This window comes from Orbicella faveolata, unplaced genomic scaffold (genome assembly GCF_042242905.1).
Source record: "Orbicella faveolata isolate gen_17 unplaced genomic scaffold, um_ofav_v1 contig_14, whole genome shotgun sequence".
In the NCBI taxonomy this organism is placed as follows: domain Eukaryota; kingdom Metazoa; phylum Cnidaria; class Anthozoa; order Scleractinia; family Merulinidae; genus Orbicella; species Orbicella faveolata.
Window position 1 is genome coordinate 13,027,501 of NW_028301541.1, and position 13,087 is coordinate 13,040,587.

The following is a 13,087-nucleotide window of genomic DNA, read 5'->3' on the forward strand; positions in this document are numbered from 1 at the left end:
CATGGGTGCAGGGCGTAAAGAAGAGAAAAACAGACAAAGCAACAAAGCTAAATAGACCCATGTTTAGGCAAAGAAATCCCGGACTGCTGTTTCCCGTTCATCGTCAAGTGCCATAAGCGTTTCCTTTCTGTTACAAGTTCAGTAGCTTAGTAGCAGTGTACAGGCAGGCGTAACTAGAAGAAGACCTACCACAAAGGGAGAAAAAAATCATAACTGAGGTCTATGGAGAAGAAAAGCAAATGTTAGAATTTAAAGCGGCGCGCCCCGAATAAGAGGAAGTACCAGTAAACATTTACGTAGCACGGGCTCCGTGGTTGATGCCGTTTCAGTTTTTTTGGGGGAAGAGGTTCGGCGAGATATCAATATTTTCTTTCCACCATTCACCTACAAAGCTTTACATTTAAGGAGAGTTTGGCTCGACATCACCGCAAGCAAATTGACAACGACCTGCGTTCGGCATTGGAGTAAAGTCAAATTTTATGATTTTCCAATAGTTTCTGAGCAACATTGTAGCAATTGCTTTCCGAGAAAACCTCAAACTATCCGTTGTATGCGGCCTACTTTAGTTAATTAGTTTCGTGTAAACAGCTTCTCTAATAACTGCGGCTTAGTTACGAAACCTCGGTAAGCAGTAACCGTAGTGAACCTCTCTCGTGAAAACACGGCATAAGAGGACCTATATGGGGGATTCACTCTCTTACCTTGAATTTCTCCCCAGCTTATTGCAGACCTAGATGCTACAATGAAAAAATACGAAGCAACATGTCCGTTAGGATTAAACAAAAATAGATGTAAATCTAAGAAAACGAAAGAAAGTGAAAGAAAAGCTATGAAACGAAAGGAGGAAGCTGTGGAAAACAGAAAAAAAGGCGTATAGTATCTGTCTGTCATTGGGAGGAATTCCAACGTAGCAAACAGAAAATATAGAATCTCGCCAGCTATTGTCATATTTTTAACGCACAGTTTTGCATTTGTTACATAATACCTATGAGAATAACGGATTACATTCTAGCGTTTAATTTGTTGCAGTTTTTCAGTTCAGAATGTATTTAACATTATCGTCGTTTCGGTTTCTGCCGTTGCTTATGCTGTTTTTTTTTTTGGGAGGGGGGGGCAGGGGGAGGGGCGGGGATTTCCAATGTCTTGATGATCGTGAAATATTTACGGAGTAACAGATTATTTTACATTTCTAGGTCAACGCATTACGTGAGTGGGATTGCTCCACTAAAAGTGGAAACTTGTTTTACTTGCTTTCTGGTTACAGCTCATTTGACGTTTCATTGACAATTCTAATCTTAAATTGACAGTAATCTACAAAAACGAGCACCTTTGTATATACGCAGGCGTGGGGAACGTTTTCAGCCTTATTCATCTTCGGATTAGTGGCAGTACATTTGTGATCCATGTTAACTGTTTGGAGTTTAGTACTAAGGCTGCATCAAGTTGCTAGACTACGAAAAGAATTGAAATCCGGCAGTTTTTCGCTGTCGTGAGTTTATTTTAAGTCTGGCAAACAACGCATCCCACATGTGATGGACGTTACTGTTCATCAAAACAGTTTTGAACCAAAACTGGACGCTTTGCTGCGTGTACCCAGGCAGTCGTTATACTGAGAAGCACTAGCTATATTGCAATGAATGAGGTGCCAGTAATCGGATACCCGTGTTTGCGCAAAGAACTCTGGGATCGTCAGGGGGCAAACATTGCAAGTCCCTAGAAGGAAATGTATGGCGAAACGTTGTTTCGACGCCCAAAAACATGGTTTTGGGGAGAGATCAACGCTTTTTCGCCGTTGTTTTGTCGCGGATGGATTTTGGCAATGTTGATACATGGAAAGTGTAAGTTTTTGTTTGAATAACCGTGAAATAAGTGATAAAATTTACCGATAAACTCCCTTTTGCTTGCGTGAGGTTTATTCGCCTTTATCGCACAGCAGCCATCTTGGATTAAGGTCATGTACTTTTGACACCAATGTGAGGCCACGCGTGTAAAGTCAACTTCCGGCGATCGAGGAGACAAGGCGATCATCTGCAATCATGCCCAACGGAGATCACTGTTGCGTGCCGCAATGTAAAAATAATCGCGCTAAAAATATTCCAAATCATACCTTTCACCAATTTCCCAGTGATGAAGCCATTCGAAAGTAGTGGGTTGTCAAAATACGGCGAGACGTGGGCAAAAGTGTCCAGGTAAGTTGGTTAGGTTATCGATGTCATTGTCGCCCACATGTATTTACATTTATTATTATGATCTGGTCCATCTACAGATAACAAACAGCACAAGAGTATGTTCTGTACACTTTAAGGAAGCGGATTTTCAGACAACTTTAACAGGGAAGCGTGTTCTGGAGAAGCATGCAGTTCCGAGTATTTTTTGCTGGTCAAGATCACCCAGGAAAAGAAAATCTTCGACAAAGCGAGAACCACCGCGTGCACGAGTGCGATTGTTTGATGTAAGCGTGCCATCGTCCCCTGTCACTGTGACAGGTAAATATTGTTGTCGGTATCTCTTTAAACATTCCTTGGTTAAAATCGTAAAATAATCAGAAGTACTTTTATGTTTTTCATTTTAATCCATAGCATCAACTTTCGGCCAAGCTTCTGGTGAGGAAAGTTCTATGGAGGTCCAACCGGAACTGTCATCCTCTCCTGTTGTTGTAGACTTCCCCGAGCCAATATACACTGTCACTGTCACAGGTAAATATTGTTGTCGGTATGTCCACCAGATTGCAGTACCAAAACTCTGAAGAAATCAAAGTACTCGCTGACTCAGCCATGATGTTTCAGCACGCGTGGCCTCGCTTTCATGCGAAAAATGGTGACGTTGCATCCAACATGGCGGACTGTGATTAAGGCGAATTGTGAAATACATTGAAAAGACTTTTGAAAATTTCAATACACGCCTGATCTCGAGAGGCTACCCGGAGCAAATGGTAGAAAAGACCCTCCGAGAAGTTAAATATAAAGACAGAAAAGAAGCTCTAAAACAGAAATCGAAAATTGCAGGGGGAACTACTACCCTTTGTGTCGGGCAATTTCACTCAACCGTCAATACCAAACTTTGGAAAGCATAATCACGCACAAATGACACTTTTAAATACAAATACTCAGAGATAAATTCAAGGAGCCACCCTTGATTTGTTATAGAAAAGGAAAATCACTGAAATACGTGCTTGTAAAAGCAAAGCAAAGGCTTTGAGCAACACAGTAGCCACACAGCATGAGTCGCGCGGACTCATTTGTAATTAAATCAACCCCAGACAGTACAATGATCGCCACCGGGTATATTTCCAGTATTGTTTGCATGACTGAGCTTTCAAATAAGCCAAAAGTAGCCTGTACACAACTTGAAAGGCTTGACTGGGTTATTTCCTCTCGATTTATACCTAATTAATTTTGTAATATTATCAGACCATTATGCGATGTAAATTTCACACTAAACCTCACGCAAGCAACGGAGTTTATCGGTAGATTTTGTCATATATTTCACGGTTATTCAACCAAAAACTTACATATTCCACACATCACCATTGCCCAAATCCATACGCGATAAAAACGACGGCGAAAAAGCGTTGATCTCTCTCAAAAATCGTTTTCTTGTACTTCGAAACAACTTTCCGCCATACATTTCCTTCTAGCGACTAGCGATGTTTGCCCCCTGACGATCCCAGAGTTCATCGCGCAAACACGGGTCTCCGATTACTGGCAACTCATTCATTGAGCTAAATGTTATGCATTTGAAGTTGTGCGAAATTCAATCGAATCGATGTGCTTAAGGGCCCATTAACCGATCTTTTCGAGCCGTTGCTAAGGAAAATTCAGTCTCATCTAACCTCCTCATTTTCAGTTAGTTCAGAGTTATTTCATGTGTTTCAACTTTTTCATGACCAGTAACACTAGTGATGACGTCATCAGGCCATGCCCATGGTCATGTGACTAATACAGAAAAAAGGCTCCCAGGCAAATTACTTTCTCGGGATTTTTTTCATTGATTTAATATTTTGATTTAAATCCTCATTACGCTATGCATGGATTTTGTTTCATTTCTAAAAGGTCAGATTTTGAGAGCATTTCAAAATATGGAAAAATTCGTAATTTTATGAAAAAAGCATGATTTCGAAAAAGGAATGCATAGCTATGTTGCCAACGTTGGCTTTAATCGAAATTCGTCGAAAAAGGCCAGATTTAATGAAAAACCGCGTTTCCTTTAGCATCTAAAGAAACCGGAAGTGCGCCCGATATCTATTGGAAGTTACCCTATCAGCGCGTGCGCAATTTACACTACCAGCGCACTTCGGTAAGATCAGACAAAGCCACACGGAGTTAGTTTTTCTCTTTCTATTGCTCTTGTTTTTCTGTCTTTCTCTTATTTTGTCTTTGCTTGTACTTTTTTTACTTTGCATTTTGCGAAACACAAAGAAAAACATCTAAAATGTATGCGAATTTGCAAGCTATTGAGTTGTTTTTATTTTCCGTGCTCAGGCTGACGTAAGTGACCGGAAGTGAAATTTTACCTCCTTAGCAACGCGCGCGAGCGCGCGCATGAATCGGTTAATGGGCCCTTAAGCTCTTCTGCTTTTGATTTCATTTCTTGGAATCAATTAATAGTTTATTACTCGTTTGCAGGTCTTTATATCAGCCTATAAACGTTTCAGTCTATTTTCTTCAGCCTTTGTCGTTTTTATTTGCGTTTCTCAAGCAAGCGAGACGTTTTGAATTTCCGAGTTATGGCGGTGCGTGACATAGACCTACGAACGCGTTTGTCGAAAAACATATACTTATCTGGTGATTTTTAGCCCAATCAGCAGTTAAAGTACTACGAAAAGTGCTTATGTAAAGGCTTGTTTGTTCAGTACAGATAATCAGTCGCCTAGATAACCAAAGTAAGCTCCAGATGTTTACACTATTTTCCGGTCGCAATGTTGGCGTACCGCGGAGGTACTGGTCTCTGTAAATTTGTGCAAAATATTTCGACGAAAATCTGAGCTTGGTACAACGGACAGACTTAAAAATTAGCGAAGTGTCATCTTTATTAATCTCCTATAACATCACAATTTCTTGATTTGATCCGCTAAATTGTTTTCAAATAAATTTTTTATTACGTCAGGATTGCGTGACAATGCAAGCCAAGAATTGTTTTGCCAGGGTCAACATACATGTACATTAGTTTCTTTCAGCTTAAATGTACAGTAATTCGCTACATGGGTTTCACTCTTGTGATGACACATAACTCTGTTACAAGAAAATAACGAGAAAATATTGTTTAGTTCGAGATTTTATCTTTATTATACTTAACGAAGTTTCTCAGAGCGTTTTACTTAAGTGCACTCGAACAGATACATTCGTAAAGAAATTCTCTAACCTTTCTGCTCTCGTTGCTCAAACGTTCTTGCGTTCGTGCTGGGATTCTACTCGGTTCACGATCATACGATGACGCTTCTAAAGATGCTTTTTATCAAGAAGAGTTGATAGCCCCGGTTGATGGCTCCTTTGGTATAACATGATTCTTGATAAATTCACTCAAAATGTTTGCTCGTAAATTGATCTCTCGTAAGGCTTCCAGACCGACCCGTTCCGAAAACGCTTAATGTCCTTTAGTGTTGGTCTACCTCGAACGGTGTGTTCGTTTGTAAATGATTTGATCGCCCTAGAAATCATGGAATCCGTGCTAACGTCTCACGACGAAAACTTCTGTAAATTCCATGTGCTGCAAGCATGCGCAGTTGACGCATGCGCTTTAGAGACCAGACGGCGATTTGTGACTGAACGAGGAAAGAAAAAAACTGAGCCAAAATTTAAACCCAGGCCTCACTGGCTGGGTATAAAGTGCGCTGCCAGCTCCTCAAACTTGTTGGCAAAAATTGCCGACTTCAGGGCTATAGGGAATGTAGAATCCAGGTTACGGCTGGAAATGTTTCTTTGCCAGTGAAGTTTATCGTGATAATAAGCGATGCTGTTTTCCCTGTAAACTTTTACATGAATGAGAGAGACTGATAAAGAATAAATGGTACAACTGTTTCCTCAGTTTTAAAGAATGTTTAACTATAACTAATATTTGCGATAAAATGTTCCTGAAGATCATTGAAAACACCTCTAAAATTGAGAAATCGACGACGTTTATACCTTGACGGAACATCAGTATCAACAAGTGAAGTTGAAAGTTAAAACGAAATGCGTAAGTACTGAAAATGGACATTTGATCTTTAATAAAGAACTGTGAAATAGTTTCGCAAGTATGGAGTTCGTCTGAGTATCTAAATTTGGATTAAGCTTATTTTTGTAGACAAAGTTGATCCCACATACCTTGAAACAGGCAAATTTTCTTCACCATTCTCTCGGTACATGAAATTGAGCAGGTTTATCCCCGTCAGTGGTATAGCAATGCATCAGTGAACCCGCCGGGATGTAACAGTCAGGGGCTTAAAAAGTATTTATCAGTTACGGTCTAGGGGCAAAATGATTGAAGGGTAACGTTAATCTTACGTCTACGGACACTGAATTACCTTCTAACAGCATTAGCAGATCGGTTCGATCCTTAAAAAAGCGACTAATTCGGATCGTCACGGCGGACATGATAACTTTAATCAGGTGAAGCTAAATAATATGTGCTATGTAGTTTGCGACTTGATGAAACAGTTGATCATTGAAGTATTATTGTACAATCAAGTGATCTTAGTTGAAATTCAAAGTTTGAAAATAAATAAATAACAGCGGAGCTCCGGCGGCCGCCAAGTGGAGCACCATGACTATAGGAACAGAACCACATGCATGCATAGAAATAGAAAACCATGCAATTCTTTTTCCATGGCCAACATGGCTAGCGGCATGGATCGCGGGCGCGTGCGCCCAACGACGACGACATCGCGCAACATGGCGGCCATACTCCAGCTTATACCAAGTCTTGGTTTACTGCGTACGCCTTTGATATTTGACATCCATGTTATGGTGAATTGACACCTGTCAAAACACGGTATTGACCGTTGACCAGTATCATGTGACCATATCGCGGACTCAGGTTTATAGCTCATCGAGATCATGTGATTTTTTTTTTTTAATTGACCGCTGACTAAGTACTTGTTTTCGATTGGATCGCCAAGGGTGGATTAATGAACAATACGCTTATACCATATTTGGAATGCTAAGTACGAAGACCTTTCCCGTAGTGGCGAGAAAGATTTCGAAGATGGCTGACATCGAAGCAAGTTTTATGACCTTTTATGGAGGGGCAGAAAAAATAGGTTTGCGTCAAGATAGCTAACTATTTTTGAAAAGGTTCGTTTTCAATAAGGTTAATCAATCCAATCGAAATTCGAGTATTGGATCGAGTCTTGTTTTGAATTTTCTACTCTTCACTTGAATAACGGACTATTGAAACGAGTAATGAAATCAAATTTCCGATAATGGACTCATTCATTTATCCTTGGCAGGAACGCTTGAGCTGTTTTGACTGTTAACGTTAACGTTAACCGAAGGATAAATTTATCCTCTATGTAATACAAGTGTTTTTCACTGCTTTAGGGTCAGGGCTCCTGGTGCAGTTTGAGATTATTCAAAGTCAAAACAGAAGGCCAAAACTATAAACAGAAAACGTCACCGCAAAGTTACAAAACTCAAATCAAAATTCTCGCTTATCCTGGGTTAGCTTAATCGGGTTTTGAACAAAGTGGCCTGGGAGCTCCGCTTTTAGGTTTGGCTAAATCTATATATTACTTGGGATGTCAGAATTCTGTGCAAAATTCCTGGAGACTGTGTGAGTTTCAAATTCCTCGGATCTGTTCCGGGCGATATGCAAGAAAGGGGCTAAGAGGAAAACCTGGAAACCGGCAAAGAGAAATTAAAACAAATTGGAAAAAGATGAAAACACCGTCAATTATATATCAGCTAAGTAGGAAATAGTAGGTGAAAGTCGAGAATAGAAAAAAAGTAACTTAAAATTCAACATCAGGCTGACCTGCATTACAAATGAAATGATATGATAAAATCTTAAGCCACATAATGTCGCAAAATACAGTTTTTTCCTTTCCCGCGAGATAGAAAATTATAAAAATACGGAAAACAGATTAAAGGAAAACTGTTGTTACTGTTTTATAGGGATTGCGTGACATCCGGGAGACTGATTATGTGTAACTTACACCATGTGACCTAGTTGGTTTTCGAAGTCGTCGATCGATTGTAATCGGAGGTTTTATCCTGAGTTTTACCCAGGAGTTTTAGTATTAAAATCGTTGAGTTTCAAGAGTTTTGAGTCAAGTTGATAGTGGAATCAACAAAAACGATTTTAAAGGCAATACGAGAAGGAAGAAAAAGATAAAGAAAATCAACACAAGTAAAAATAAAAACAAAAATTCTGAGAGCAAGCGAGTAATGGAGTTTATTACAGTTTATTTATTTTCATCAAAAGTCCGGTAAGGACGGTTAACATCGACTTGAAAGTGTACCTCGGCTCTTTAAAAAAAGATGCGTTGCCACAACTATAAGTCAAAATTAGACCCGTTCATCTCTGAAGCAGTGAGTACGATGTGTGCTATAGTTTTACCGGATATAGCGCGTGTATATCGTTTGACATCTTTAGAATAACGTGTTCCGTAACTGCGAGTGTTGCACTAATAATGTACCGTAAACTTCCGAAAGTAACGACCCCCCGAAAGTAAGACCAAAAAATTGTGGCCGCTAATAAATCCCGAAAGTAGCGACCCCACGAAAATAGCGAGCCCTCCTAAAGTAGCGAGCCCAAACGCCTCCCCCCTCCCCAGGCCCCCCGCCAGAAATAGTGAGACCAGGGTTCAGTAGTATATTTATTTTTCCAGTCAATAGTCAGGTAAAAGTTACCGTACAATCACATGATAAAGGCACTGTACAACAAGGGGAGGTATTGCTTATGCCACGTAGCGTTGTGAAATGCCAATTCGTGCATCATCAGTGCACCGTGTTAACCCTTTGAATACCAAACTTCGCCAAAAAATACCGTTTTTAACTGTTTAGTCAGGTTTTTTAGCTGCCATGACGCTAAATAAGCCTAAGTTTTGCTAAAAAAGCTTTTTTTTACTAAAAGGAGAGATTTTTCGAGGATTAGGTACAAAATTGAGCAAAACGTCAATTCTGGGCATGCGCATAAGCTAAAGTTTGGACTTTTTTTTTTGCCATTAACCGTTCTCAATTTCGTTTGTTGGCCCTTTCCTTTCTGTTTTTCTCTGCCCTTTTACACTGGCTACCTTTTGCATTGTATGGTCTTTCTGGCTGCAGTGAAAAGTTGGATGTTAATTACGGGCGAAGCGTAGAAATGTACCTTGATCAATCATCGGCGTTGTGGACCATTTTACCACCGTTTTTGCACTAAAACTGATAACGTTGCTTTTCGATTTGTGACGTCGGAATGTCGTCGATATCTAAACCTGACCATTGTGCGAAAAGGACTAGCCTAGCACTACTATCTGCTTATCAAGAATATCCAAACCGTACAATTTCCATCAAGTAACAGGAACGTACTAACAGGAATTTTTCTTTAAATCAAACGTGACAACTCTGTATCATTTCAGCATGTGCGTATTAAAAGGAACGTTTCTCCAAACTTAAATTGAAAACTCGACCAACACACTGCGATGTTGTTAAAGCAGACTAACCAATAGCAGTGCGTCATGAAGTTGTACAGTTTGTGGTATCTGACCAGCTCTTCTGCTGACCACTGACAACACGGTCTGGGCATGAAGAGCTCCCCCATGTGGCAGTGACATAGCTTTAAAGTGGAACGAAGAATTTAATTTGATGTTTAAAGAACTGTTTTTACGAATTTCTGTCTCTTGTTTCGTAAAAAAGAGCTCAGTCGTACCAACTTCATATAACGTTTTTTGCTCTCCCAAACGTAACGAGCTCCAAAGCCTGCTAATTCTGAAAGCAACGAGGGTCGTCACTTTCGGAAGTTTACGGTAACTGTTTGTTCAAATAACTCAAATTAAGTGGTTGTTATAGCTTTCGGTTAATTTGTTGATCATGGAAAATGTTGCCACTGCATGTTGTCACTGTTACGCTACGAATTCAAAACGCTCTTTTTAATAGACTTCCGTCAATCAAACAGCGGTATCTTTCATATAGAATACTGGTCTGGAGAAGCGGTTTCACACTTACGGCGAAAATGTCGGTGAAATCAGCAAGTCGAATGCCAACAACAAAGATAGCGATTTATTGTTGTACGAGCCCTGTTCGGAGTTTTTGTCGGCGGAAGGCTTCGTATGCACTTTCCAAGAAAAATCAAACAGGCATAGATTACAAAAATTGATTGTCAGTAAGGTCAAATCGGGCCAGACCGAGTCAGATTGGATTGTATTCGTAAAATTACTGATATTGAAAATGCGTTGCAGATCCTGTTTAATTTTATCTAGTATTACGCTTGCATTGCACTTATTTTTAAATTAGTAGTATGGTCAATTGTGTATAAACTTCATCTTAAATAATTTTTGAATGTGACGGACATAATTTGTAAATAATATATTCTGTGTAAATTTATCTTTTTTAACTACTTATTTCCCCATTTATTTATTTATTCATTTATCTATCTATCTATTTATCCATTTATTTCATAATTTTAGTTATTCGCAATAGGCCACTTTCGATATATTAAAATTCAGCTTGATAGTGAGGCCTAGAGGACACAAACAAAAGAAATGAATAAACATGGTCATTCAATTTCCTTTGTTTGTGTCCTCTAAGCCTCGCTACCAACCTGAATCTTAATATATCGAAAATGGTCTATTGGTGTTAAGGCCCACATCAGCCTTGTGCTACCTGGAACTCGACCTTTTCAAATAAAGTATATTTATGTATGTATCGATATATGGTTTGGCAGTGGATTTCTTCGTACTCTAATACAAGGGTCACGAGGCAGCCCAAGGGGCCTTTGATTACTTTCCTTGTCATTAGGGAGCTTAAGCAAACCACCACGACGACGGCAACGAGAACGTCACCAAACAAAAAGTTTAATGAGCAAAACAATAGCTGTGCACGGGCGTTATAAAACTTTGTACATTTCTTTGCCGTCCTCTGCAAATAACAACGTGAAATGACCAAATTCTGCGTCGTCTACTGAATGTGGACCACGACGGCTAATTTTTCGTATTTCCATTTGGAATTGAACGCTGTCATTGCATATTTAGCTTGAGTACGTTTTCACAGCCATTGGCGCACCAAACAGATCTAGGCAATCGCGAATTTCGCTGGTAAAATATAAATTCATTTTTGACTAGGCGTCGTCCTCGGCTTCGTGGTCGTCGTTGCTTAAGCTCCCTAATAACTAGCTTGAGTGGACACGAATCGCATAACCAACTCCGTTCGGAAATTGAACTCAATACAACTCAATCCGTGGATTGAGTTTGATTGAATTCGGCAATCGAATACCAGACCTTGTATAAGATCGATTCCCGAACCAATCGAACAAATCGAACCCGATCGAACTCAATCCATTGGATTGCGTTCGATTGTGTTGGGTGAATAAATTCGCTTGAACAAAGATAATGTTATGTGGTCTCAAAAACACGTAAAACACGTGTTCTACCGAAGTAACTCGAACCTCCAAAAAACTTGTCATTGATTTTCAACACTAGATTTACAAAGACGCTCGATTGAGTCGATTGTCCAATTATTTTCAAGTTTGTGAGAGTTCGATTTCGTTCGATCGGCCAATTCATACGAACTCATGATCATCCATTTATTGAGTTCAAATCAAATTCAGTTCGATTGGGTTCGATTGACTATGCTGGGAATTAATCTAAAATATTTGACATAATCAGTTGGAACGTTGGAATGAAACGTTTTTCCATTTAAAAGAAAAGTACCAAAGAAGAAAGCTCTGTGTTGTGTCCCTTGGCTGAGACGAAACGCCTGCTCAGACTAGCCACGATCTCTTAAGAGTAACTGTTAACTTCAATTATGAATCATTCAGACTACAGTGCTGTGACTGAGAATTAGTTTTTGTTTAAACTAAGTGTCCTAAATTTAAACTGCTTCGAGATCGACGCCAATAACCCATATAGGCCTTAACCCGTGGGGGGCGGGGGGGCGCTCCCATATAAAAAAGACAGGGGTGCTTTTCGTACTTTTAGGAGTTAAAAAAAAAAGCGGTTTTGGTAGCTCTTAGGGTGTTGAGTCTCAAAATGTTTCCAGCAGGAGTTTTCGCGGTACCTTTTAGGGTATTGAACCGAAAAAAGATATGTCAGAAAATATTTGACAGGTAACTGATCTTTCAAGTTTGTTTCATTTACACCGCTACCAAGAGCGGTACCTTTTAGGGGTGGAAAAAAAAATTCAAGTCCCGCCCACAAAACAGCATCTTGGTACCTCTTAGGGGTTCTTTTCAAAATTTCCTACGAGCAACCTCTCCCTTTTTATATGGGGTGCCTTAATCCTAAGGAAATTTATCTCAAGATATTTTTAACATTTGAACATGGAAGCCAGTTTTTACTTCGATAATAATGTTGCCACGTGCCTTGAGTGGATGTGTCACATGATTGGCTATTTTTACCTACTTAGAATTTCCAAAACCGAAAGTAATTGCGGGCCCAAGAGAGGCCCGCAACCCTAATCTCGACAGTGACCAGCGGATTGCGTTTTACGCGTGCGCGCCACGTTAATAAAGAGCGAACAGAAAGCGGAAGTTGAAAATTTTCTTCTTTGCGGTCTTCAATTCTAGATCCGTTAGAAACAAGATCGAGAGCATTATTGACTACGTCGTAGAAAATGACATTGGCCTTTGCACCGTTACCGAGACCTGGTTAAATGACGCTGATTCCGTCAGCATTGCTCTGTTATCTGTGGCTGGTTATTTCTTCAAGAATTTTTCTCGACAATCGCAAAACCGTGGTGGTGGAACTGGGATTCTGTTCCGAGACTCTGTCAACGTTGCATTAGTCGATGGGAAGGAAAACAAGTCTTTCGAATATTCTGAGTGGATTGTTAAAGTGCATAATCGCTCAATGAGACATATAATAGTGTATCGACCTCCATATTCTTCGTTACATCCGGTTTCTGCCTCTGTTTTCTTTGATGAATTCTCTCAGTTTTTAGAGAATGTTGTTATGTGCCCCGAGGTTCTTGTTATC

The 13,087-nt window shown here is 39.8% G+C and overlaps 1 protein-coding gene and 1 long non-coding RNA gene across 2 annotated transcripts in view; one reads left to right on the forward strand and one right to left on the reverse strand.

Moving 5' to 3' along the window:
- The window catches only part of LOC149114070 (uncharacterized), a 4,026-nt gene extending 387 nt beyond the window's left edge, over positions 1-3,639 (reverse strand). The window contains exons 1-3 of the long non-coding RNA XR_016206401.1: positions 3,512-3,639; positions 702-737; positions 1-185 (exon numbers count right to left, since the gene is read on the reverse strand). The exon at positions 1-185 is cut by the window's left edge and continues 387 nt beyond it. This is a non-coding gene — a long non-coding RNA (uncharacterized LOC149114070). The remainder of the gene's footprint in view (positions 186-701; positions 738-3,511) is intronic.
- LOC149114071 (uncharacterized) lies at positions 2,197-3,090 on the forward strand. The gene is made up of 2 exons (XM_089286690.1): positions 2,197-2,486; positions 2,580-3,090. Exons 1-2 carry the CDS (start codon positions 2,210-2,212, stop codon positions 2,744-2,746), a joined length of 444 nt encoding a protein of 147 aa, XP_089142816.1. The 5' UTR covers positions 2,197-2,209; the 3' UTR covers positions 2,747-3,090.
- Positions 3,640-13,087: the final 9,448 nt, after the last annotated feature.

Excerpts from the sequence above, each read along its gene's own strand:
- LOC149114071 (XM_089286690.1), top strand. The coding sequence starts at position 2,210 with ATGTCATTGTCGCCCACATGTATTTACATTTATTATTATGATCTGGTC. Across the intron at positions 2,487-2,579 it reads GTCCCCTGTCACTGTGACAG|CATCAACTTTCGGCCAAGCT; the intron begins GTAAATATTGTT and ends TTTAATCCATAG.